We start from the raw sequence: 24,554 nt of genomic DNA, 5'->3' as shown, positions 1-24,554 counted from the left end.
CCCCCCCTTGCTGTTTTGACCTTTTTTCCCCCTTCCCCCCCCCCCCCCCCCGTCTTCTGTTAAGTTTCTCAAGATCCACATATGAGTGAAAACAGATGCTATCTGTCTTTCTCTGACTTATTTCACTTAGCATAATACCCTCCAGTTGCATCCACATTGCTGCAAATGGCACGATTTCATTCTTATTGCCAAATAGTATTCCATTGTATAAATATTGTTTTTTTAAGTGCTTGAGAAAGGAGGAGAACACGATTTAGTTCGAGCACAATACTCTTTGAACACACCTCGTTTCTGGAGCTCGTGGTGGATGGGGGCTCGCGGGCTGGGCTGCTTTGCAGTGTAGTTGGTGGGCAAAACAGATGTACAGGTTGTTGGAAGGGCAAACAAGCCGAATGCTGGATCTGTGCACAATTGGGAGTCAAACGATTATGCATAAACAGGTTTAATTTGGTGCCCAGAGTATATGCTGTCAGAGACTTGGAGGAAAGTGGGAAGGGAAATCCATCGGGCTAAATGTCTTTGAAATGTGGTTTTATCCAGTGTTAATGTACTTGAGTGCGAAAAGCGATTTGTGAGACGACATAAAACATTTGGGAGGCGGGGATGTCCTCTCACGTTCTATTGTTTCCAAGGGTCTAAACAAAATGGCGTAAAATGCACTTTGCCCCATCTTGGGGAAATGTTTCATCTCTCAAGGAATTAGGCAGGCTCCTATGGGAAATGGTTAGCCGTCGAGGCCCGGGGGGTGGTTTTAAGAATGGAAATGGTATTCTAGAAAAGCTGTTGTCTGAACATGGTTGCAGACGGATTCCTGGCTGAGGTTGTTCCAGGAGAGCGGGATGGGTGGTGCCTGGGAAAGATCCAGGGGGGTGGCTGGAAGGAAGGACAAAGGTTGACAGAAGGTGAAAGTGGGCAGCACTCGGGCTGGGACCAGTGAGGCAGAGAAGCTGACCCTTTCCCGAGAAGGAGGTGGGGGCGGATTCCCTGCAGAGGGACCTCCATGGCCTGGGGTAGGGGCTAGGAGGTCGGGAGCCCGTGCTGTTCATTCTATGGTTGGCTTCTGCTGCTGAGAAGGCGGCCGTGGTGGTGAGGGGTGGAGGAGGTGTTCCGGAGGCTCTGGAGCCCACCGCTCATTGCTGCAGCCCCTGGTCTGGCTTTGTCGGTTCACAGTGGTCAGGGAGAACCCTGCTGGGGTGAGACCCGGAGGAGCCTGGGGTGTGGAGAACAGGAGGAAGAGTATTCAGGGAGGAGGGAACAGCATGTGCGAAGGGCTTAAGCTGAAGAAGAGGACCCATGCGTCCAGAGGGTGAGGGCCAGGTGAGAAGTGGCCAGAGGGCAGACAGCGGCCAGCCCTTGTGGTAAAGGATGTTCTTAGGAGCGCATGTGGCTTGAGGGGGGCGGGGAGGGGACTTGGGAGCTGTTAAACCAGGAGCGATGTGATCAGATTGAGGTTTTTGTTCTTCCTACACTTTATTTTTGAGAGCGAGAGAAAGAGAGTGTGAGCTGGGGAGGCACAGAGAGAAGAGGGAGAGACAGAATCCGAAGTAGGTTCCGGGCTCTGAGCTGGACTGAGCTGTCCAGGTGCCCCCAGATTTTGGTTTTTAAGACAACTCCAGCTGCGGACGAGGAGTTGTGGACACGGGGGATAGTTACGAGGCAGGGGCAGGGAGAGGAGGGAGGGAGACTTGCGTTTGTTGATAGACTCGACAGAGCTTTGGGGACGGCCACCAGGAACAGAGTAAGAACGCAAATGACTCCCACGTTACCAGCTCGGGCAATGAGGACAGTGGTGCCACATCCACGATGGGGGAGAGCAGGTTGGATAAGGGGTGGGGAGGTCATTCCCAGCCCTCTGACAGACAGGAGTACTGGCATCATCTCTTCTTGTCCCCTCGGACGCTTAAGCGTTCCCCCCCCCCAACACAAGTAGGTCAGTGGCCGGTGGGTGGGGCCATCCCGTGCCTTCTCCTGGCCCTGCCCTTGTTTCATCCGATCTGTGATTTCAGAACCTCAAGATATGTTGATGAGCTGTGCAGCCTCCTGCTTGAAGACAGGTGCAGGTGAGCAAGGGTCTCCGGAGACAGGAGCGGGCAGGGCTGGGGGTGGGAGCAAAGTGGACCAGCTGCCTGGTGTGAGCGGGGACAGCCTCCTCGGAGCACATGTCCCCATTCCCAGAGCGGCCGGTGCAGAGGAGAGAGGCCAGTTCTGGAAAGGCCATCTGGTTATCAGCAGTTGGCGGAGTAAACAGCACGCCTGGGGCTCTGGCCTTACACCTTGTGGTCCCCAGATGGAGTAAACATCTGTGCCGGGCGATTCTATTTGCGTTTTGGGGTGGAGTAGATGAGAGAGCTTTAGGGCGAATTCTTTGGAGGGAGAGAAACGTCCTGGAGTGTGAGGCGTGGCTCTTTGAGCACCTGAAAATGTTAATTCACTGACAAGCCCCAGAGAAGGGTGGGGTGTCATAGTTAGCTGGGTTTCGCAATTGGTCCCCTGGCCTAAATGGGAGGTTAGGGAAGTATAGAGCCGCCTCCTCCCTAAGTCAGCCCTTCCCGCCACCTCATTGTCCCCTGAGGCTGGCCAGCTTCCCGGCCCGTTCCCATCAAGAACCAGGACAACCCTCTCCTAGTTCACATGACGCATATGATGTCCTCAAGGCCACAGGTGAGGACTCAAACTCCCAAGGTTGGCATCCCAGCTGTGTGACGCTGGGTAAGTTAGTAAACCTCTCTGAGCCTCAGTTTCCACCTCTGTAAAATGGAGAAAGAAGAGCCACCCAGAGTTGGTTGAGGCCTAAATGAGTTCACGTAAGTGTAGATCAGTGGTTCTGAACCAGGACTGTACCCCTCAGGGTGTTTTGCAGTGTCTAGAGAGAGTTTGGGTTAGCACAGCTGGTGGTCACATCTGGCGGGTAGGGGCCAAAGATGATGTATAAAGGTGTCAGAAGGGGGCCTTAGCGTAAGAAAACGCTGGTCACCCTTTGCTCAACACGTATCGTTCCTGTCTTTATTTTCTTCTTCACCCTCAGAGGAGGGTGCCGTCTGCTGGGCTTGCCCTGCACCGGGAACAGGCAGCTCATGGACCAGTGGAGGCAGGGAGGTGGGAACCCAGACATCTAAATAGTCTAGGTGGAGTTGAGTCGCAGAGGTTGATGGGTTGTCAAGGTGACATTCTATCCTCTGTCTCCTCTCCAGGGTCAGCTGAGCCCCACCTTCCTGTGGGCACCAGATACACCTATCGATTTTCCACCAACACCAGTACTGGCCTGCAGGGGGCCCTGGCGGAGGGGAGTGGCCTTGGCCTTCGAGGATTGGTCATCCTAGATGTGCTTGGCCCGTGCCAGATGGCCTTATGGGTGAGTGTCTTTGGGCAACCGGGAGATCCCAAGGATGCTGGGGAGGGCCCAGGGGAAGTTACAGCCCCCTCTCTCCCCCGGCTTTCCATTATACATAAATGGAGAGGAGATTTCTGAACAATCTCAGGTTCATCAGGTCAGGACTCTAGAGGGTGACATCAGAATGTGGCGCCATTTTGGTTGTAGGAGGTACCCTGTGTGGGAATAGCGGGGGTTAAAAAAAAAAAGAGGGAAAGGGAAAGTATTCCTCAGGGCAAATAAAGCCATGGGATTGGGTGTTGGGGGGCAAGCTGTGTCCCTGGTAGGAATGAGGGTCCAAGCTGGGGAACCTGAGCGAACACAGCTGAGGGTCCACGGCTCAGGTTAAAGGCACATGGTAAAGCTCCCTCGTGGTCTCACAAGTGGAAAGGCCTGCTCCTTCTTTCCTGTCTCCTTTCTGATGATTCTCCTGTGGTTCCTGGACAGACCCTCCCACCCCACATCAATGGCGGCCTTTTGCTTTCCCAGAAGTCTTTTTTAAAAAAAAATTTTTTTTTTAATGTTTATTTTTGAGAGAGAGGGAGAGACAGAGCGTGAACAGGGGAGGAGCAGAGAGAGAGGAAGACATAGAATCTGAAGCAGGCCCCAGGCTCTGAGCTGTCAGCCCAGAGCCCAACGCGGGACTCGAACTCACGGACCACAAGATCATGCCCTGAGCCGAAGGTGGACGCTCAGCCGACTGAGCCACCCAGGCGCCCCTCCCAGAAGTCTTATCTCCTGCTTGAGAAGCATTTCTGAACTGGCCAGAATGCTTGCTCACAAGCTTTTCTCAAAAAAAATTTTTTTTTTTAATGTTTTCACGTAGACCACTGGATGTGGTCTCTCAAGGGGTGGCTGTGAGCCACCAACTGCCCAAAATGTCCGCTCTGGTCCCGAACTTCATCTGGAGTCTGTTGTCCGCTCACGTCCATCAAAATACTGGCAGCTGTTCGTTGGTTTTCTGTAAGACCAGTTTTCACAAAGCACGTTGTGTGCTGCTGTAGATTCGTTCGTTTGCTTTAAGCATTTTAAAAAAAAATTGGTAATGTCAAATGTTGGCCAGAAAAGAAAAACTGGCTTCTATCAAAGGCGTTTGGGAAAAAATGGAAACTTTACAGCTGCCCAGGAGGCAATCCGTTACATACATTTTTGTGTCAAAGGTGTGAAAACGGATCTTCAGAGCAATGTGTTTTCACAAACGGAACGTGTGGGTCTAGTGACCACCAGATCAAGAAGTGAAACACAGCCCCCGTCACCTGCCCCGTTCTCCCTCCTGGTCACTTTTCTAGAGGCCTTCCGGAGTTCTAATGCCATGGATTAGTTTTGTCTGTCTTTGCACTTGGCTCCCGTGGAATTATTCAGATGTTCTCAGGCGTCTGCCTTCTGTCTATTCTTTTTGTGTGTGTGTGTGTGTGTGTGTGTGTGTGTAATTTTTTAAATGTTGATTTTTGAGACAGAACAAGTGGGGGAGGGGCAGAGAGTGAGAGAGGGAGACACAGAATCGGAAGCAGGCTCTGGGCTCTGAGCTGTCAGCACAGAACCTGACTTGGGTCTTGAACTCATGAATTGTGAGATCATGGCCTGAGCTGAAGTCAGACGCCCAACGGACTGAGCCACCCAGGCGCCCCTCTATTCTTTTTTTTTTTTTTTTAACGTTTATTTATTTTTGAGACAGAGAGAGACAGAGCATGAACAGGGAGGGGCAGAGAGAGAGGGAGACACAGAATTAGAAGCAGGCTCCAGGCTCTGAGCTGTCAGCACAGAGCCCGACGCGGGGCTTGAACTCACGGACCGTGGGATCGTGACCTGAGCTGAAGTCGGACGCTTAACCGACTTAAATTCTTGCCTTTTAACCATTTTTAAGTGTACAGTTCAGTAGTTTGTTACAAAACTATGTTCTGCTTCTCTACGTAAAAGTTGCACATACGGAATATAGCTAGAATGGATGGCTTTCAATCAAGTGGTCAGAAAGCAAATGCTATCAGTTACGTGGCTGAGGGATTCATTGTCCAGGACAACGTCTCAGTGCCAAGGGGGACCGTATCTCACCCCAAGATTGCAAGCCTGGGTGACTGGGGGCACGACAGACCCTCTGTTGGGGGAGGGGAGCTGGTTTTCAGGGGAGAGAGCAAATGGGTTTCAGTCAAGATGAAGATGAGTCACTTTGAAAAAAAAAAATCCCCAGATAGTGAAACGACCCTGTCAAATGCTATCCTGGTGGACACGTGTCATGATGGGTCTGTCCAAACCCATAAAAATGCGCGACACCAAGAGGGACCCCTGATGTAAACTCTGGGCTTTGGGGTGATGACGACGATGTCTCCATGCGGGTTCGTGTATTGTGACAAATGTACCACCCTGGCGGGGTGTGGGTAAAGGGGGAGGTTGTGGGTGTGGGCATATATGGGGTATGTGGGAAATCTCTGCACCTTCTCAGTATTGCTATAAACATAAAACTGCTCTAAAAACAGTCTGTTTTTTGGGCGGCTGGGTGACTGCGTCGGCTGAGCGTCCAACCTCGGCTCAGGTCGTGATCTTGTGGTTCGTGTGTTCGAGCCCTTCATCGGTCTCTGCGCTGACAGTTCAGAGCCTGGAGCCTGCTTCACATTCTGTGTCTCCCTCTCTCTCTGCCCCTCCCCACTCATGCTGTCTCTCTCTGTCTCTCAAAAATAAATAAACATTAAAAAAAATAATTAAAAAATTTAAAAAGTAGTCTGTTTTGTAAAAAGTGAATTCAGTCACACAAGGAAGGCAGTTTTTAGGGGTGATTTTATTTTTCATGTTTAGAAAGTCCATCTTTTGTGATAAGCACACACACAGGCACATGCACGTATCCACAGGGGCATTGGGACATCCAGGTTTTTTAAATGCATGGTGAGCAAAGTCTTGGTTGGCTTTGCAATTCTAACATATTTTGTTGATACACTATATTATAGATACACATCCCTTCCCCACACTGCTCGGGCCTTTTAGGCAAAATGAGAAACCAGTGAGAACTTTCTGGACATTGACCAGGGAGCCGTAGATTCTGGGTATTTCAACTCTTTATCCCCTGGAGCTAGTTGGCCTCTACCACCCAGGAGCTAGAACCTTCCCTCAAGGGAAGGATCTCTCTTCCTGGCTCCCAGCACGGGGGTCTTATTACCATGCTGGGCCCCAGAACTGCTCGATGGGTGGGGGTGCCAGTGGGGTCCTGGGATATCCCCGGAGAGGTCACCAACTCACGATGCTTTCTGCTTTAGCTCCAAGGCTTCCAGGTGACCTCCATCTTGGGGTCCAAGGTGACAGTTCTGAAGGATTCCGAGAGTTTGAGGTAAGACGCTAGCCTTACTCGTGGTAGGACCGCACCTACAAGCCCTGTACCCCCTTCTGTTAGCCATCAGGTGCCAGGTGCACCGAGTTAGATTGCAAGAACAGTGAGAGTGACCCCGCCTTAGGTTTTGACCTCGGTAAGCGCCCAGGCCAGACCATTGATGAAAACGACTGAGAGTTAAGGCATAGGAGACTTGAGTGAGTCTAAGTAGCCTCAGCTGGCCTTCCCTTACCTGGTGGGAGAAGCTGGTCTCCTATTTCCCTGTCCATCACCCTCCACATGTCCAGGATTTGTGTTTGTCAAACACCCACTGGGCATTGTCCATGAGTACATTCTGGGAGACCCTGGGTACCCATTAAAGCCCACCCCTCTCCCCTCCCTGTCTCTGCTGAGATGGGGGTTTTCTTGGACACCCATGGCCTCTTCCTTTCCCGAGCTAAGCCTCCCTTTTGTGACCCGGCCAAGCCTGGAATTCTCTTTCAGGCTTGTTTCCCAGGACTCCCTGACAGTGGCCTCAGTGGCCTCAAAGCTCAATCCAGCTGCCAGACTGAAGACAAGCCCATCCCTGCAGATTCCTCTTCCTTTTTTATTGCAAATTCATTTGTTAAAAAATAAAGCCTTTGTGCTGGGGTCCAGGGTTAGGGGACGCTGCCCAGGGGCAGATGGGTCCCTGCTGAAAGGCTTAGGGTGGTCTCCTCCGAGGGGGCAGTGAGGGCTATTGTCCCTGGGCTCATCAGAAATGCTAAGTCACAGGGCTGGTTGTCAGCTCCTTGAGGCCAGACTGACATTTGCTATTCTGGAAGGGGCGGGCAACATTTGTATTTCTCTAGCACAAGGCCTGAGACCCAGGGGGCTGCCTCCAGAGGGCCCTTGACTCCCGGGGGGTCGGAGCTGGAGAGGGACAGTGACCTCCTGGGGAGGTGAAAGTAAGGACCTCAAGGTTCTGCTTTGCTGGCTGGCTGCTGGACTTAAAGCACCTCTCTCTTCTACACCCACACACAACTGTGGGGACTTCACGGCCCATCACCTCCTCCCACCCCATCCCCCCACTTGGCAGGTGCAGGAGTGGTCCCATCACCTCCCCCCACCCCATCCCCCCGCCTGGCAGGTGCAGGAGTGGCGGGGAACAGAGGTGAGGGGTGGCGGGAGGAGCCCTGGACTCAATTCTGCTCCCACCTCTTTCCTGACTTGCTGTGTGAGCCCCTCCCCCAGTAGCTCCCCCTCTCTGGGCCTCTTGTCCTCATCTGTATGGTGATGGGGTCTGAAGTTTCTGAGACCCATGGCCCTGGAGCCAGCCTGCCTTGGTTTGAATCCCGGCTGCTGCCCTAGTCCCTTTCTGGTTCTGAGCCTCAGTTTCCTCATCTGTGTGTGTGCACGTGCGCGTGCCTTTCGCGGTGGGGGGGGGCGGGGTTGGGGGATGCTAGATGCCTCCCAGTGGGCTGGGAAAATGAGAATCTCTGGAATTCAGGAAGCTCTTGGAAGATGAGCTTTTGGTTACTTGACACTGGGCACACCCGGGTGCTTTAGTCCAAGCGTTAGGAAGGCTGGGCTCACCTTGGAGCCAAGAGTTGGCTGCCTCTTGTGGTCCGTTCAGAAGTTGCTGGAGACCCCAGCGGAAGAGGGAAGCAAGGTCATTTGGGAAGATGGGGGGGGGACGGGGGAGGGGGAGGGCGTTCCCTAGGGGCTTCCTATGGGGAGTGACCTGTAGCAGGAGGGGCAAAGGCACTGTGGCCCCAGCAGTGCCTTGGAGGGTCTCCTCCTGACTCGCACCCACCGGTCCCCAGCGCTGCCCTGGGCCGCTATCCTCTGCGCTTCGTCCTGCACGCGGGCCGCGTGGCCTGCCTGTGTCCTCGGAGCGCAGAGCCGCGCTGGGTGCTGAACGTGAAGCGCGCGGTGCTGAGCCTCCTGCAGGGGCGCCCGGGCGCCTCCGGCCCCCAGACCCTCGAGGAGGTGAGGCCGGGAGCCTGGTTTGGGGGGGGCGGGGGCAGGGGAGGAGCAGGGGCTGACGGGGTCCCGCTCGCCCAGGTGGACGTCCTGGGCAGGTGTCCTACCACTTACCAGCCACACGGTGCCTGGCTGCTCAAGACCAAGGACTTAGGCCGCTGCTCCCTGCGCAGAGCGCGCTCCTCGCTGCGCTCCCAGGCCCTGCCGGGGGAGGAGGTGAGTGCTCCCCCCCCCCCCAGCCCTCCTGGACCCACCTTTCTTCCCCTCCTCCCTCCCCAGCTCGCCCCGCCCTTTCCTGTCTACACCTCATTCCCCTCCATTCCCTCTCCCTAGTTCTTTCCCTCCAGACTCCTCTACCCCACACCCCCATCTCGTCCCCTTCGCCCTTCCCCCTTCCCCCCTGCTCCCTGGCCCCACTTCCTCTCCTCCCATCCTGTCCACAGCTCCCTGCAGAGAAAGTGTTTTGTCAATAGCACTTTTCTGGGTAAGGGTGAAAGATGATCACTGTTAATGTTAACAATTACACAAAGTCTTCTTTTAAGTTTATCTCTTTTGAGAGAGGGAGGGAGGGGCGGGCTGGGAGAAAAGTACTGTCAGCGCAGAGCCTGATGCGGGGCTGGAACTCATGAACCATGAGATCATGACCTGAGCCAAAACCTAGAGTTGGACGCTTAACCTAAGACTGAGCCACTCGGGCGCCCCTGTACAAAGTCTTAATATCTGGCAGCCTCAGGTTCGACGTGAGGTTTTAGTACCTGCCTTGGGGTTCCTTTGTGTGGGAACCCCCCTTGTCCTTTCCCTCTCTGTCAGCCTTTGCTCTGGCTGCTAGTACTACAACCCAGGTTGGGGGGAGGCTGAGGTCGGGCTTTGAGGCCCCCAGCATTCCCCACCTTACCCCCTTCACAGCCGGGGCCTCGCCTGAGCCCCTGCCTGTCTCCCCCACCCCCATGGTCCAGCAGCCCGGCCTGGCGTCCCGCCTGACCTGCCACCAGAGTTTCCAGGCTGGCATACTGAGGGAGGCCTCCTGCACGGAGCTGGACACCGTGGGGCCCCTCTCTGAGAAGGCAAGTGCCGTGCACATGCGGACCCTTTCCTCGCTCACCCTGCTGCGTGAGATGTCCTTGGATCCGGCTGTCACAGGTGACCAAGGGTGGATGTGGGGACCCTCAGAGCAGACTTGAGACCCCCTGTGGCAGAGCGGCTCAGGAAGGCCTAGGCTCTGTCACTCTGTCCCTGTTTGGCACCCTATCTGTCTTGAGCAGTTTCTGAAAATGGCTGTTGACATGGGAGTCCGTCTCTTTTTCTAGAAGTTTCTGCTGGCTCCCATGGCTCAGGTTTGGTCTTGTCCTTTTCCCTGGGTGGAGATAGAATCTTCTGGTTCTCAGCTTTTGTGGGAGAATTCCACCTTCCATCTGATGACCTGAGCATTTTGGGGGCACGCTGACTCGGGTTTCCTGATTTTCTGGAAAGTTCCTGCCAATACATAGCGTTCCCTGGAACTTGGCTCCCTTCTAGAATTTTGCACGGAAGGAAAGAAGCAAGGCATGCATCTGAGGGAAAAAGATACATATTTTTTGGTGGTTGAAAAACTGCTCTTTCCCTGAATAATCAAATAAAAATGATTGTTATTGCTGACCTTAGGGAAGGATTTACTGGGGCCAGGAGCTGTGCTGAGCGTTTTATGTGGATTGTTTCATTTGGTTCTTATCATGACCCCAGTGGGAAGGTACTGTTGTTAGTTACTTTTTCAAATAAAGAAACTATACCTCGAAGAGGTAAGAGGACTTGTCTGAGGTCACACAGCGGGCAAGAGACAGAGCCGGGACTTGAACCCCCAGCTCTGTTCTGTAACCTTCGTGCCTCTGAACCCAGGCTCACTGCACCACCTGAGCAAGAACCTGGCAGGTGGGACTGAAGTCCTGGAGCTTCCCAGCATCCCCTCTGATTCCACAGAACACTGGCTGGGGTCCCAGCCTGCCCTGCCTTCTGAGCTCTGCCTTGGGCACCATGCAGGCAGCAAAGGGGTCGTCTAGTCATGTTAAGACCTGGATGTTCCCCAACGGAATTGAATGAACTGTCCGTGGTTTTTTTTTTTTTTTTTTTTTTCTTCATCTTTCATTAAGATAGAAGTGGTTTTATTTTTATTTTTTATTTTTAAATATAAAAACTTTAAAAATTCACGTTGCACACTTCATTTATTTTTTTTTTTTAAGTATTTATTTATTTTGAGAGCAGGGAGGAGCAGAGAGAGAAGGAGAGAGAGAAAGAATTCCAAGCAGGTCCTGTGCTGTGCGCTGAGTCGGACGTGGGGCTCGATCATGACCTGAGCTGGGATCAGGAGTCGGATGCTTAGCCCCTTAACCGACTGAGCCCCCCCAGGTGCCCCACAGTTAATCCATTTAAAGCGAACGATTCAGTGGCTTCCAGTATAGTCACAGAGTTGTGCGTCTATCATGGCAGCTAACTATAATATTTTCGTCACTCCAAAAAGAAATTTCACACCCAGGACACCTGCGTGGCTCAGTTGGTTGAGTGTCTGACTCTTGATTTTGGCTCAGGTCATGATCCCAGGGTCGTGGGATCTCAGGATTGAGCCCTGTGTCGGGCTCTGCTCTAAGTGTGGAGCCTGCTTGCGGTATTCTTCCCCCTGCTTGTGCTCTCTCTCTCTCTTTCTCTCTTTAAAATTAAAAAAAAAATTAAAATTCACACCCATCTGCCATCATTCTCTATCCCCCTGGCCCCAGAAAACCTCTCTGCTCTCTGGATTTGCCCATTCTGGGAGTAACATGTATATAGAATCATACGGTATGTGACCTTCCGTGGCTGGCCTCTTTCACTTCCGATAATGTTTCAAGGTGTCTCCACGTTGTACCGGGTGTCTGACCTTTTTATTGCTGAGTCATCTTCTGCACGGAGGGACTTTGCATGTTTTCTCTGTCACTCCCAAGAGCGCTTTGGAGGTAGCCTGTTTGACTGGCCCTCATGGATGGGTGTGAACGTTGTTTCCCATCTTTTGCTGGTAGCCGCAACTCGGCCATGATTTTCCTCGTGCCTGTCTGCCCCACCCCCTTTGCCGGAAACATGTGGAAGTGTTGGCAGGGTTGGGGGGCGGCTCCCAGGGGGACTTCTTCTCAATCTGGCCTTCCCCCACCCCCCGTATGGTCCTCCCCATCTAGCGCTTCCCATATCAGATCCAAACGACGGGGAAGTCACTCCAAGCAGCCTGTTGTACGAGTGGGAGGAAATGCAGTCTCAGGCTTCGGTGGTCACAGTGGCCGTGTCTGTAAGGAAGCTGTGCCAGGCTCAGACCACCAGCTTCGAGGTAAGTGCCTTTGGCAGCCTTAGGACAGAGTCTGGACTGGGTCCCTGAGACACCCTCTTCTTTTTTTTGCCAAATCCTTCTTGGTGTTTAGTATCAGGGCTGCTACGTACAGTTGAGCAGGGTGTGTACTGCACAGCTGTGTCGGTTACAAAAGCAAAAGAAGGGGAAGAAATCGAGCTGGTGTGTGCCGAGCCTTATGGCCCAGTGCGGGGAGAAGATGAACAGGGCGGAGGCCTTTCTTTCACTTGCCCGTCTGCGGCCAGACAGTCCTGTTGGGCCCTCGGGCTAACTTTCTGAACCTGGCTTATCCTGGAGATCTCGCCGGAGAGCTCTAGCCATACCCAGATCTGACCACTGGAGACTTCCCACCGAGTCCCAACCCATTCAGCCTTCCTTGGAACTGCTGGTCGTTTAAAGTGGAGGAGTGGACTTGAGAAGATGGTTTCCCGGCCCAGAGAGATTTAGAAGGCTCGAGACATCTGGCTGGTTCCCTCCTTTGTGACTAATGACAGGATTTGTGGGAATACGTGATGCTGTGTCTTCCCCCTGCCTGTCTTGTTCTGAGATAGAGCCCCGCACCCACACGTAGGAGGAGAGGGGGATAGGCTGTCCCTGGGGAAGGAAAAACGACGCGTCTGGGTCCTGTGTCGAGGCTGCCGTCCCACGTTGCCTTCCTATAAGAACCTTCCATGTTCCCAGGAATGATGTTCCCATCAGCGGGGCCCAAAGTGGCCGGTTTGCTCAGTTGGGGAACTGTTTAGTTTGTTCAGCAAGATGAGACACTTATTACTATGTACTGGGCACTGTTCTCGGCCCTTAGAATGAAGGAGACAGGTACTGTCCTGGCTTTTACGTAGCATGAAATCCAGGGTGACGGGAGAGGGGCCGTACCCACCACAGGTGATGAGGATTTCAGCTGTTGATGAGCGCTGGGAAGAGAACAGAGTAGGGATGTGGCTGAGTGACCGCTTGGGACCAGGGTCTAAAGCAGAGGTCATTGGAGTGGAGACCTGGGGTGGTCCCTTGACAATCTAGGGGCGAAAGTGCTCTGAAAAGAGCTTGAAAGAACCAGAGTCTGGAGTCTGAGCCCTGGGGACGTGTTTGGGGAGCTGGCCTCCCAGCCTCATGGGAGCCGGACGGTGAGGACCGGTGGGGCCGCCTCCTGCAGAGCCTCATGGTCAGGATAATTTCCGGAACATTCTAGACACATCTCGATCTTTGTTCCACCATCCCTGCCATTCACCACTCTGGGCTGGGTGTCACCAGTGACATTTGGGAGACTTTGTCTGCCTCCGCACCTGGGATAATGAGTGAGGACACCCACAAACCTGTGAACTGAATGTCCTGGACCCCTAGGGGCTGGGGGGGCACATAGAGCAGGAAAAGGGGGTCAGAGGTGCTGGCATGGGGTATAATTTTAAGTGATGATGGAGGAGATGTTGAGTAGGGGTCGGAAGAGCTGTGGATGTGGGTGGCCCGTGGCGGCGGAGGGGAGCCACAGCACATACTCCAGGATAGGAGCTGCTTGGGGAGTCTGAGTGGCAGGGTGGTTGGTGGGGGCCTGTGGCTGGCGCCCAGGTGGCAGGTTGGGGCCTGTGGCTGGCGCCCAGTGGGAAGCACGAGAGGGGACGAGGGTCCCCTCGGTGGAGCTCACAAATCCCTTTCTCTTGGGGTAGTGGGGAGCCTTGGAGGGTGTCGTACAGAGGAGGGAGGTCACGATCTGATGTGCATTTTAACGTTCCCCCTGTGGCTAAGGCTGGAGAACAGACCGAGAGCCAGGTGGGATGCAGGGAGCCCAGGCGAGAAGCTCTTGTGGTAACTTAGGGGGACATACAGGAAGGGGGTCTGGGAGACGAGGGGAGAAGGGTCAGATTCAGATGGACACTGAGAAAATAGGTATTTTTATAATATATTGAGGATGTAGAGACTGCGTTTATACCTACTGATTACATTTATTGACTATGAAACAGAGTAGAATATATTGAATAAACAGACCATGTGTTATATCTGTGTATACTAGATGCATATTGAACACACACACACACACACACACACACATTTTGTACATGTGTGTATATATGGCAGAGACACACGGGGGAACCAGGGGCCAGTCTCCAGCTTGCTGATCCCGTGTGCCTCACCCTGGGGGTTTCGTGGGAGCCAGAGAGCAGCCAGAAAGAAAGGGGCCATCTGCCTCGCAAGGTGGTGCTACAAGCCACCAGCTGGTTAGGAAGTGACCGGGCCAGCTGTCAACCCAGGCAGCCTGTCCCCCCAGCAGGGTTCTTACCTTGACATTCCTGGCACCTTGGGCCAGATCGTTCTTGAGTGGGGAGGGGCTGTCCTGTGCATCTCGGATGTTCAGCAGCGTCCCTGGCCTCTGCTCACCAGAGGCCAGCCTCACCCCTATCCCAGCTGTGACAGAAGTGTCCCCAGGTGGTGCCACATAGCGCCAGGGGAGTATGGTCGCCCTCGCCGAGAACAGCCACTTTGTAGCCTACGTTCTAACTGTCATGTGGCTCACCCTCAGGAAGTGCTCGGAAACCACAGGACAGGCCCGCTTCCCTCGTCTGGCCCCCAGAGCACCCTCTGACTCCCTGGTCGGGCCCTTCCCCAGGAGAGGTGGCTCAGGGCAAGGTGTACTCGGGGCCTGCGTCTCGCTTCCTGGAGACTGGCAGTGCTGGCCCCCGAGGGCACAGGGCGGCTGTTCTGTATTTATAGCCCGAGAAAGGAAATAGTGTTCTCCCTGGGGAGGTCCTCCCCGGCTGGCGGGGAGCTGCTGAGGACCTTGTTTCTGAAAGTGGCTTTTCAGGGATGCCTCAGTGCCCACGGAGCAGCTCCTCGGCCCCCTGAAGGCCTGGGGGGCCCGCCTGGTTGCCCTGGGGACCAGCCTTGTGGGCTTCGGCTTGGGATGCCCTTGCTCGTCCCCATTGTCGCTGGGCAGGAGACAAAATTGTTTTTTTCAGTCGGGAAACAAAACCAGGACTCCGGCTCAATAGAGAGCAAATTCTGCGGCCTGACCCTCGCCAGAGAGGCCCTGGAGTTTCGACGTGGGGGGCAGGGGGCTGTGATGGCCAGGAGCATCTGTAGATGATGCAGGAGGAGGTGAGAAGTGAGGCAGGGTGGCACAGCCCCACCCCCACTGCCAGGGAGGACTCCAGGCAGAGGGCTCAGCTCTTGGTTACCTTCTGGTATTCTAAGAATATGGAGCCCAGGTCATGGGTCTTTATTAAACACTGACTGTGTACAGCCAAAGGTTTTAGGGGCCGTGTAGACCATGGTATGTCAGAGGTGATGGTCCAAATCCTGCAGGTCGTTTGTTAAACACAGCCGTTCTTATTAACGATCGTGTTAGAAATAAGTCCATGTTAAGGGCACCTGGGTGGCTCAGTCAGTTGAGTGACCGTTGATTTCGGCTCAGGTCGTGATCTCATGACTCATGAGATCGAGCTCCGCTTTGGGCTCTGCGTTGACAGGGTGGAGCCTGCTTGGGCTTCTTTCTCTCTCCCTGTCTCTTTGCCCCTCCTGCACATGTGTTCTCTCTCGCTCTTAAACACCAAGAAAAAAAAAAGAAGTCACATTAGAAACAAAGGTAATCAGTGTTCAAAACCATCACTTACCTGCCTGTGACCTTGACACCTGTGACCAGGGTGTTTGCACCTGCTGTAGGCGTGTGTGGTGACATGACCTGCTCTTGCGCCTCCGTGCTGCTTTTTCCAAGTCTGCATCCACTGACAGCACGTGGGTACACGGGCAGCTGGAAAGGAGCCACAGTAGGAGTATTGACATCATGGGACTTGGCAGCTGCCAGAAGTCCGGGCTTTCTTTTTTCTTGTTTGTTTGCCCACCCCCACCCCATGCCCTCAGGCAGGGGACACTGGTGAAGAGTGTGGGTTTAGGAGCTAGGTGGCCAGGGTTCAGTGCTTGACTCTGCCACTTAGGGGTGAGGCCACCGGCACCTGAGTAAAGCCCTCCGAGTGTCCCGGATCTTCTCTGTTAAGGGGGGCTAACGACACCCACTCCCCGTAGGCTGTCGCGCGCGGGTCAAATGAGACCGTGCGTGCACGTGACCTAGAACGGTGCCTGGCACGCAGCAGGGGCTCCGTACAAAGTGACCGGTGGTGGTCGTGGTGGTGTTCGCGTTAGGATCGTGCGTGCTTCTTAGTAGCGGACGGGCTTCTCCCTTGTCTCGCTGCTAGAGGGGAGAACCGGAGGCGGTGCTGTGATCCTTTCTGCTGTGGCTGACTCTGGAAGGCTAGTCCTGATGCCCACACTCGGGGCCGGAGGCCTCCCCGGAGGAGGCGGCATACTCCAGGGTGGATACCCGGCCTTCCCCAGGTGGCCAGGTGCTCAACCAGGCACAGCAGTTGTTGGAGGGCTTCAAAGCGTGAGTGTCTCAGCCCAGAGACTCTCGGGTGATGCCGAGCTGAGCCCATCCAGAAGGCAGGCAGCAGGCCTGGGGTTGAGAGTCCCCAGGGGTGGCTGCCCCGAGCTGGGCTGACAGTCTTGAAGGCCAATAGCAGTCAGGGCCTGCCGTGGTGGTGACAGTCGCCCCACCCAAGGGGCTGGCTTGTGTGTCCGGCACGAGAAAGTAAAGGCAGAGCTCAGGGTAGCCTCCAGCTCCACAAAGAGAAGGCACATCATAGGAACGCTGTCCGGACCCCGGGGGCCAGATGTGCTGTCCGGATGGGTGGGTGGGCCGAGCTGGCCAGTGAGGGGCCTGTTGTGCAGCCTGCGTCTTGCCCGGCCAAGCTGTGTGCACGGGAACTGGGTGCCTGCCACTCAGCACGGGAGGCCAGAGGCTGGGCGAGTGGGTCCCAGCCCCAGCAGAGCCCTGGCTGGCCAGGCGTGGGTTGGGGAGCCTCGGTCCTGGCCTTGGCCAAGCCCGGGGGAGGCGTGGGGACTGCCAGCAGGAAGCCGGGACCAAATCACCTATCTCCGGACACCTGAGAGGTGTGTGGTCTGAATACGCCCTTTTATTCTATATTTTTTTCATTAAAAATATCAGAAACGATTGCCATCTCACCGACTCTAGGAAAGAGGCTGAGACTCAGCCTAGATCGTGGTCACGTGAACATTTAGTGAGCTTTTGTTAGAGCATAAAGCCCACAAAGGCAGGTATCATGTCTGTTCCCTCCACCGCCTCCCGCTTATCCCTAGCCCCTAGGTGTAGTGGCTGGCACACAGTAGGTGCCCAGTAAATGCTGGTTAAGTTAAAGAATAGAAATGGACCAGGCTGTGTGCCAGGAATTTAGGAGAGAGAAGCCCAGACATGTGGCCTCATTTCTTTGGATCTTAGGACACTTCAGGTGGAAGTTACCAATACATGTCCCACTTTCTTTGCCGTCCTGTCTGAAGGCAGGGGAATGGAGTGGGTGACCCTGTGCCCCCCACCACCCCCCGAGGCTGCCAGGGGAGGAGGTGTCGCTCATGCTTCCCCCCTCTGATTCCCAGGCCGCAGAACTGTTCCTGACGCTGGTATTAGAGCTCCAGGGACTCTCCCCAGAGGAGCTGCTGGAACTCTGGAGACAATCTTCTTTTAAATGCCGGGACAACTGGTAAGGGCCTTGCTGCGGGGGAGGGGTACCGGCCCGGGAGCTGGCTGGCGGTCCTGGTGGGGCTGGGCCATCTTGGCCCCGTCCCGGGTCCCCCCTCTGAGGGCTGCATGGTGCTATCTCGTCTCGTCTCGTCTCATCCCTGTGATACTGACTCGTCCTTCGTTCTGGGATGTCTGCCAAGAAGGTGATTAAGCGGGGAGTCTGGAGGTTCCCACGGGCTGGTGGGGGTGGGGGGGCCCTTCTTGTGACTCAATCTGAAGGGCCTGGCAGTATAAATACAGGCATTGTTCTCTCCCCCAGACTGGGACCCTCTTGCAGAGAGCTGGAATTAGCATTCCAATGTGCCTTGGGTACCCTTCTGGCCGTGGGTGGGGGTGCGGGCCGGGCTGGGGTCCCACCCCCTGGACCCTACTGATGTGGGGCCAGCAAGGGGTGAACAGAGACCCCAGGCGCCGAGTGTCTGAGGAACTCTGTGGGCTCCGGGCTGTCCTGGGGAAGCCTGGGGCTCCTTCCCCAAGTCCTGCTGCTCTCCAAGCTCCTGAGCTCCAGACATCTGGGACTTTCTCACAGCCTTTCAAAAAGATCTCAAAAAGCCTGCTTCAGATCCTGTGTGTGCCTCTCTCTCTGCCCCTCCCCCGCCCATGTTCTGTCTCTCTCCCTCTCTCAAAAATAAATAGAAAACATTTTTTGAAAAGATCTCACAAAGGTTATCAGTCCAAAATATGAAAGAAAAAAAACCCTGCAAAATCAACATGACCAAATGTCTCAGTGACTGCACAGCCTAATAGCTAATGGAGAGACACCTCCTGAAACCCTTTCTCTGTATCCTCTCGTTGAACCCTCACTAGGACCCCGTGGGGTAGGTGGCTTTTTTTTTTAATCCCTACTTCATGTTTGCGCAGGGAAGCCAAGGCACAGAGCAGTTAGGAAACTGACCCAGAGTCACACAGCAGAGTTGGGATTTTGAACCCAGGCGGTCTGTGCTTCTCCGTCTAGTAGTTACGGGCTTGAATAGAAGTGATGTTTGACTTAGGTGTGTTTTAATTCTGTGTGACCAAAGCAAGGGCCCTCAGGTCCTCAGGAGGAACGAAGTGCCCGTTTCCCTGGTGACCTCCCCCGTCTGCTGCTCTGCATTTTCCTACAAGACCCTGGGTCTCATCGGTCCATGTACATGTTGGGAGTCAGGGAGGCGGGAGGACCCATCCCAAATCTAGGACTTTCTGAGAGGACAGATGCTCTTCAGAGAGTTCTTGTGTCCATGAGGCTGCCTTCACTTCTGGCCCAAGTGTGGTTCCCCAGGGCCCAGATTTATGGCGGAAAGAGGAGGTGCGAGGGTGACAGGTGGGAAGAAAAGGGAGGACGTCGCTCAGAGGAAGTGACCTGTGTGTTCCAAGGACTCTCGGGCCATGTTGGGGCTGGTCCATCAGCATTCCCATTTTCGAGATGAGCAGATCGAGGCCAGAGACTATTGACAGGCAGATGATGAGGGTGGGGGTGGGGCGTCTGGTCCTGGGCAGGCGTGGGCTGGCTTGTGGGGCCCCCGGCTCTGGGAGCCTCCCGTTTCTGCGGTGATGCTGGGGATCTGCCTCCCATTTGGTCACGTCCCTACTCAGAGCCACCATTGTATCAAGGTTGAAAACCTTTTCTGAGCTTCGGAACCTTTCTGCCATCTCAGAAAAGAAAAGAAAAGAAAAATGCTGATGTTGGCCCAGGACTGAACATCAGAGGCAACCTGCCAGTTGTTGGTTCCTGTTCGATGCCAGGGGTCCTCGCCCCTGCTTGGTGACCGAGGCAGGTTTTAGCAGAGCATTGGGTGGTTCCAATGTGGCCCCAAACCGCTGTTTCCTGGGTGGGCGGACTGGCCAGGGTTGGGACTGGGCTGCTGTTATCCTTGTGAACCCTGTAAGCCAGGCTGCTTGGGTCCCAAGCCCAGCTCGACCCCTTCCAGGATGTGTGACCCCATACACGTCCCCATCGTACTTCTCGGAGCCTCAGAGTGTCCCAGGATGACCCGAGGCCACCTCGAGATGAGTCCGAAGGCGCTCAGGATGTGCGGGCCACCTCTGTGACATCCCTCTGTCTCTCTCGATCTCAGGCAGCCGCTGGTGGATGCCCTGCCCTCCTGTGGCACCGAGCCCTGTGTGGGCCTCATGAAGGACCTCATCATGTCCGGAGAGGTAGAGGTGGACGAGATAGAGGAGTGGCTCTGGTCGCTGGCCTTCATCCCACAGCCCACAGATGCCATGGTCCACACGCTGCTGGTGAGCCCCTGCTCCCCACCCGGCCCCCTGGCATCCCTCCCTGACTTAGCAACCAATTGGACACAGGAGGTGACCCGCTTTCGTCAGGGCTCTGAGCCAGCCCCTCGTGCTGCCAGTGGGGACAGAGCAGCGAGATCTGGGTTTGAGTCTCAGCAGTGTGCCTTCCAGCTGTGTGACTGTGGGCAAGTGGCTTAACCTCTCTGAGCCTGTTTTCTGATCCGGAAGATGGGGATGGAATAAGAACCTTCCTCCGGGGCTGGTGGTAAGAGATGGGGCGATGCATGTAAATGGATTCTCCCCGTGTCTGGCACAGAGTCTGAGCACTTTAGGTGAGAGCTGTTCTTGTTATTGTACACAGATACGTTTATTGAGTCTTGAAACTAGGAAGCCTGTGTGAAGCTAGGCCAAGGATTTCTGATCACCTGGAGGTCTTAGTTAATCCTGACGATGCCTCTGTGAAGTAGGTGCTTTGATTACGCCCATACTGCAAATGGGGAAACCGAGGCCCGAGGAGGCTGGGAAGCTTGCCTAAGGTGGCCCGTGTGCCCTTCCTTTCTCCGAGGGATGTGTCCTCACTTGCCTGCGGGCACCGTCACTTGTTGTTCCTCACCCTGCTGTGCCAGGCGGGTAGTGGGCGAGGATTCAGGGGCCACCAGCAGGGAGGAGGGGTGAACACACTCGAGAGCTGGTGACGGGCAGCCAGGGTCCCCAGGAGCAGCAGAGACCCCTGCCTCGCCAGTGGGGGAGGACGTCTCCAGCAGAATCTTTCAGTCCCTCGTGCTGGTCAGGCTCTGGCTGACTCTGGGCAGAATATAGGGAGCACTCACTCCCGACCCCTGACCACTGACTCCAGGGTTGGCCGTGGGGCCGGTCCTGGCAGGCTATGTGGTTGGTTCTGCTCAGCAGATACAAGTCAGGCCCTGATTCAGAGCCAGGCTCAGGCTGGCCCCCGCTGGGGGCATCCCGCACAGCTTATGGCCCAACAGGTGACAATCTGGCCACCAGGGGCACTAGCGCTGTCCAGGAACCACCAGGGCTCAGTCAGTGCCTGCAGGGTCAGTGTCCTCGAGACCGTTTATTCGGCACAAGTGAGGTGGCTAAAAGGGCAGGCTCCGGTTCTAGACCTCCAGCTCCGGATCGCAGCTCTGTCTCTTACCAGGATGACCTACAGCCGGGCGCTTGCCTTTTCTGTGCCTCAGTTTCCCCCTCTGTGCAGTGGGGTGATGCATAATGAGACTCTGTGGATCAAGGGGCTGTCGTGATGTGCACCAAGTGTCAGGCGTGCGGCTGGTGTCGCTGCTGGGACCGCTTGTTAGGGATACGGGGTGGGCGGGGTCCCTCGGCTGACAGAGCCCAGGGTCTCGTCTGCCTACTTGGCTTGTCCTCTACGCCAGAGCTGGCCCCTCTCTGGACTGGTTTGCTCGTTCTCTCGTCCAGTCCACAAGGACAGAGTGTGCCGGGCGCTTGTGGGGCATGTGTCTGGGATGCAGACTTGCTTTTAGCAGCCTGGAAGGGGTGGAGAGAAGGAAGAGGGGAAGGGGGACGGGGAAGAGAAAGAGGGGGAAGGGGGTAGGCAAGAGAGTTTAAAAAAATTTTTTTTAATGTTTGTTTATTTTTGAGAGAGAAAGAAGCGAGAGAGAGCGAGTGAGCGGGTGAGGGGCAGAGAGAGAGAGAGGGAGACACAGAATCTGAAACAGGCTCCAGCCTCTAAGCTGTCAGCACAGAGCTCAATGCGGGGCTCAAACTCACGCACCATGAGATCATGACCTGAACGGATGTCAGATGCTTAACTGACTGAACCACCAGGCACCCCAAGAGTATTTTAATATACTTTTTCTTGTGGAGTAATTTTCGGTGTGCAGAAGGGTTGCAAGGCTAGTACAGAGTTCCTGTGTATCTGGGCCTGGTTTCTCCCATTACTAATGTCTGACGTCACCAGGGCATATTTGTCACATCTAAGGAACTGACCTTAGTACGTTACTTACTAAACTTCAGCTGTTCAAATCCCACCACCTTCCCCACGGTCTCCTCTGTCTGTCCCACCGTCCCAGGGGGCCGCATTGCAGTTAGGGGTGTGTTTTTAGTTACATGTCAAAGTACCCAATCAGGAGACTGTGCTACTCCTAAGTGTCCTGTGTGACATTTGTCCACCTGGGCAACCAGAAAAAGATGGAGGACATTTCCTGCTCCCCTCCCCCACCCTGTGTCCTTCCTGGTCGGTGACGTCAAAGATCATGGGGATTCTGACCTTTCCGGCCGTCCCTCGCTCTTGCCCGCTCTTGACATTGTCCCGTGAGCTCATGTGCACCTGGAGTCTGGCTTCTTTTTCCTATATTCTCTGTGAGACTTGTCCGTGCTGTGTGTGTGTGTGTGTGTGTGTGTGTGTGTGTGTGTGGACTCCGTTCCATTGCTGGGCCCTATGCTGCCTCTTTGCCGTTTCCTCTCTTAGTGGTGTCTCTTGATGAATGTAACTTAGAGGTTCTTGGTTTGGGAAATGCAGGCTGTCTGTCTTTTCCAGCTCGTGTTTCATCTCCCCAAGTCGTGATGCATCTTCTATTGTTTTCTATCAGCTTGCCTGTCTGGCCTCTGGGGGAGGCTTGATTTGGGGGCAAGACGAGTGGGCTCCCAAGTCCCATTGGAAAAGGGAAATCAGTTGTATGAGGGTCATAGGTCTGGGGAGTATTTTTTCTTTTTTTTATAATTTTTTAAAATGTTTTTATTTATTTTGACACAGAGACAGAGCGTGAGCAGGGGAGGGGCAGAGAGAGAGGGAGACACAGGATCTGAGGCAGGCTCCAGGTTCCGAGCTGTCAGCACAGAGCCCGATGTGGGGCTTGAACTCACAGACTGGGAGATCATGACCTGAGCTGAAGTCGGACGCTCAACCGACTGAGCCACCCCGGCGCCCCGGGAAAATTTTATCTTTAAAAATTAAAAAGGGAGGGCACCTGAGTGGCTCATTCAGTTAAGCGTCCAGTTTCAGCTCAGGTCACAATCTCACGGTCCGTGAGTTCCAGCCCCTCATCGGGCTCTGTGCTGACAGCTCAGAGCCTGGAGCCTCTTTCAGATTCTGTGTCTCTGTATCCCTCTGCCCCTCCCCTGCTCATGCCGTTTCTGTCTCAAAAATAAACAAACATAAAAAAATTTAAAAGAGAGAACCTTTTAAGCAGACTTTTAATTGAAGTGTCACCAAAGCTTTTTTTAAGTTAGAGATTTTTGTATTAGGAGCCAGGGTTCTGATTCTCGTGAAGTCAAGGAGGGCTCGCCGTTCTGGGCAGACATCTCCTGCCCCCCTGTCCCTCGGGCAGCCAGTGATCCCACAGGGTCCTTGCTGCTCTGGGAGCCCTGACCTCATGCTGGCCCCGCTGTCCTGCAGCTCCCAGCTAGCCAACGGGTCCCAGCCACTTGGCCTCCCCCGCTGGGCCCTACCTCGCTTCTCGTTCCATCTTTGGTCCCTGGAGGACCCAGTCTGCCCTTGCCTATCCTTGGCGGCCTTCCTGGGGCAAAGCCAGTAGAGAGCGAGACCTCTGACAGGGGGGAACCGTCCTCCACAAGCCTGGCTGTCTTCTCTCCACGGTTCATGTCCCCTGCTCTCCCTCCTCTGTATGGAGGAAACAGGGAAGATTGTTCTCAGTTGATAAATCTCGAATAACATTGAATGTGCTTTTCCAAGCCACATATCCCTTTCCTTTCACAAAGAAAACACACACGGAGACATACATACCAAAACACACATATATGTGAAAGTAGAGATGCCTATACACAGACATGTCATGGGCACACACACAAAGATACTCACAGGGACAAGTGCGGACACCCACCCATACCTGGGTGCACACACACACACACACCAGGCTATACTGGGACGTGCACACACACACACATTAGGGCAGGCATGTATACACACAGGGCACACACCCATGTTGGTACGTGTGCACGCGCACACACTGGGACATGTGCACCCCGACCCACATGGTATACTGGGAAAAACATACACTCCCATAAGGGAACACAACACGCGTGTTTACACATACCACATACAAGAGCACACACGCAGACACCGCACGACGCACAAACCTGGTGGACAGCAGGAGTCTAAGAGAAGAACAGAGACGGTATAGACATTGCATTTTCCCAGGCTGCCAGGCCGTCGCTGCTCTGGGTGGTGTGGGTGTGGGGTAATAGAAGCCACTGCCCGATGCCCATGCCCAGACCTGGTTTCCACAAGTTGAGAATATGTATTTAAGGAGCAGTGAGCGTGGGGTCACGTCCCGCCCGGAAGCCAGACCCTTCAGGGTTACGTCTTGGCCCCACCTCTTTGTGGGCTGGGTGACCGTAGGCAAATTACTTAATCTCTCTGTGTCTCACGATTCAATCATGTGATCTGTGTGACATGTGAACAGCAGAACCGGGCACACAGAGAGTGCCATGTCAGTGTTTTTTATTAAAGTCCATCTTTCTAGGGTCGCCTGGGTGGCTTAGTTAAGCGTCCGACTTCTGCTCGGGTCATGATTTTGCGGTTCATGAGTTCGAGTCCTGCCTCCGGCTCGGTGCTGACAGCTCCGAGCCTGGAGCCTGCTTTGGATTCTGGGTCTCCCTCTCCCTCTGCCCCTCCCCTGCTCGCATCTGTCTTCTCTCTCAAGCATAAACATTAAAAAAATTTATAAATCTATCTTTCTGGCTTTTCCCCCAATAGGCCTAGAACCAGCGCTCCCCTATCCCCCACTCACCCCACCCCTCTTTGCTTTCCTCTGATTTGAAGGCTCCAGGGCCCTGGTGTAGGGGTGCC

General features: G+C 54.5%; 1 protein-coding gene across 1 annotated transcript in view; it reads left to right on the top strand.

Moving 5' to 3' along the window:
• The first annotated feature begins 1,259 nt into the window (after nucleotides 1-1,259).
• LOC125928630 (uncharacterized) overlaps nucleotides 1,260-24,554 on the top strand; it is a 145,845-nt gene continuing 122,550 nt past the window's right edge. Inside the window, exons 1-11 of the mRNA XM_049639363.1 lie at nucleotides 1,260-1,306; nucleotides 2,007-2,060; nucleotides 2,573-2,661; nucleotides 3,192-3,352; nucleotides 6,613-6,683; nucleotides 8,468-8,633; nucleotides 8,709-8,843; nucleotides 9,587-9,767; nucleotides 11,819-11,949; nucleotides 17,401-17,504; nucleotides 19,600-19,765. Coding sequence (XP_049495320.1) covers nucleotides 1,260-1,306; nucleotides 2,007-2,060; nucleotides 2,573-2,661; nucleotides 3,192-3,352; nucleotides 6,613-6,683; nucleotides 8,468-8,633; nucleotides 8,709-8,843; nucleotides 9,587-9,767; nucleotides 11,819-11,949; nucleotides 17,401-17,504; nucleotides 19,600-19,765 — 1,305 coding nt within the window. The remainder of the gene's footprint in view (nucleotides 1,307-2,006; nucleotides 2,061-2,572; nucleotides 2,662-3,191; nucleotides 3,353-6,612; nucleotides 6,684-8,467; nucleotides 8,634-8,708; nucleotides 8,844-9,586; nucleotides 9,768-11,818; nucleotides 11,950-17,400; nucleotides 17,505-19,599; nucleotides 19,766-24,554) is intronic.

The sequence above is a fragment of the Panthera uncia genome, chromosome E3 (genome assembly GCF_023721935.1).
Source record: "Panthera uncia isolate 11264 chromosome E3, Puncia_PCG_1.0, whole genome shotgun sequence".
Taxonomy (NCBI): domain Eukaryota; kingdom Metazoa; phylum Chordata; class Mammalia; order Carnivora; family Felidae; genus Panthera; species Panthera uncia.
The sequence above is the reverse complement of the archived record's forward strand: the minus strand, read 5'-3'. Positions and strand labels throughout refer to the sequence as shown.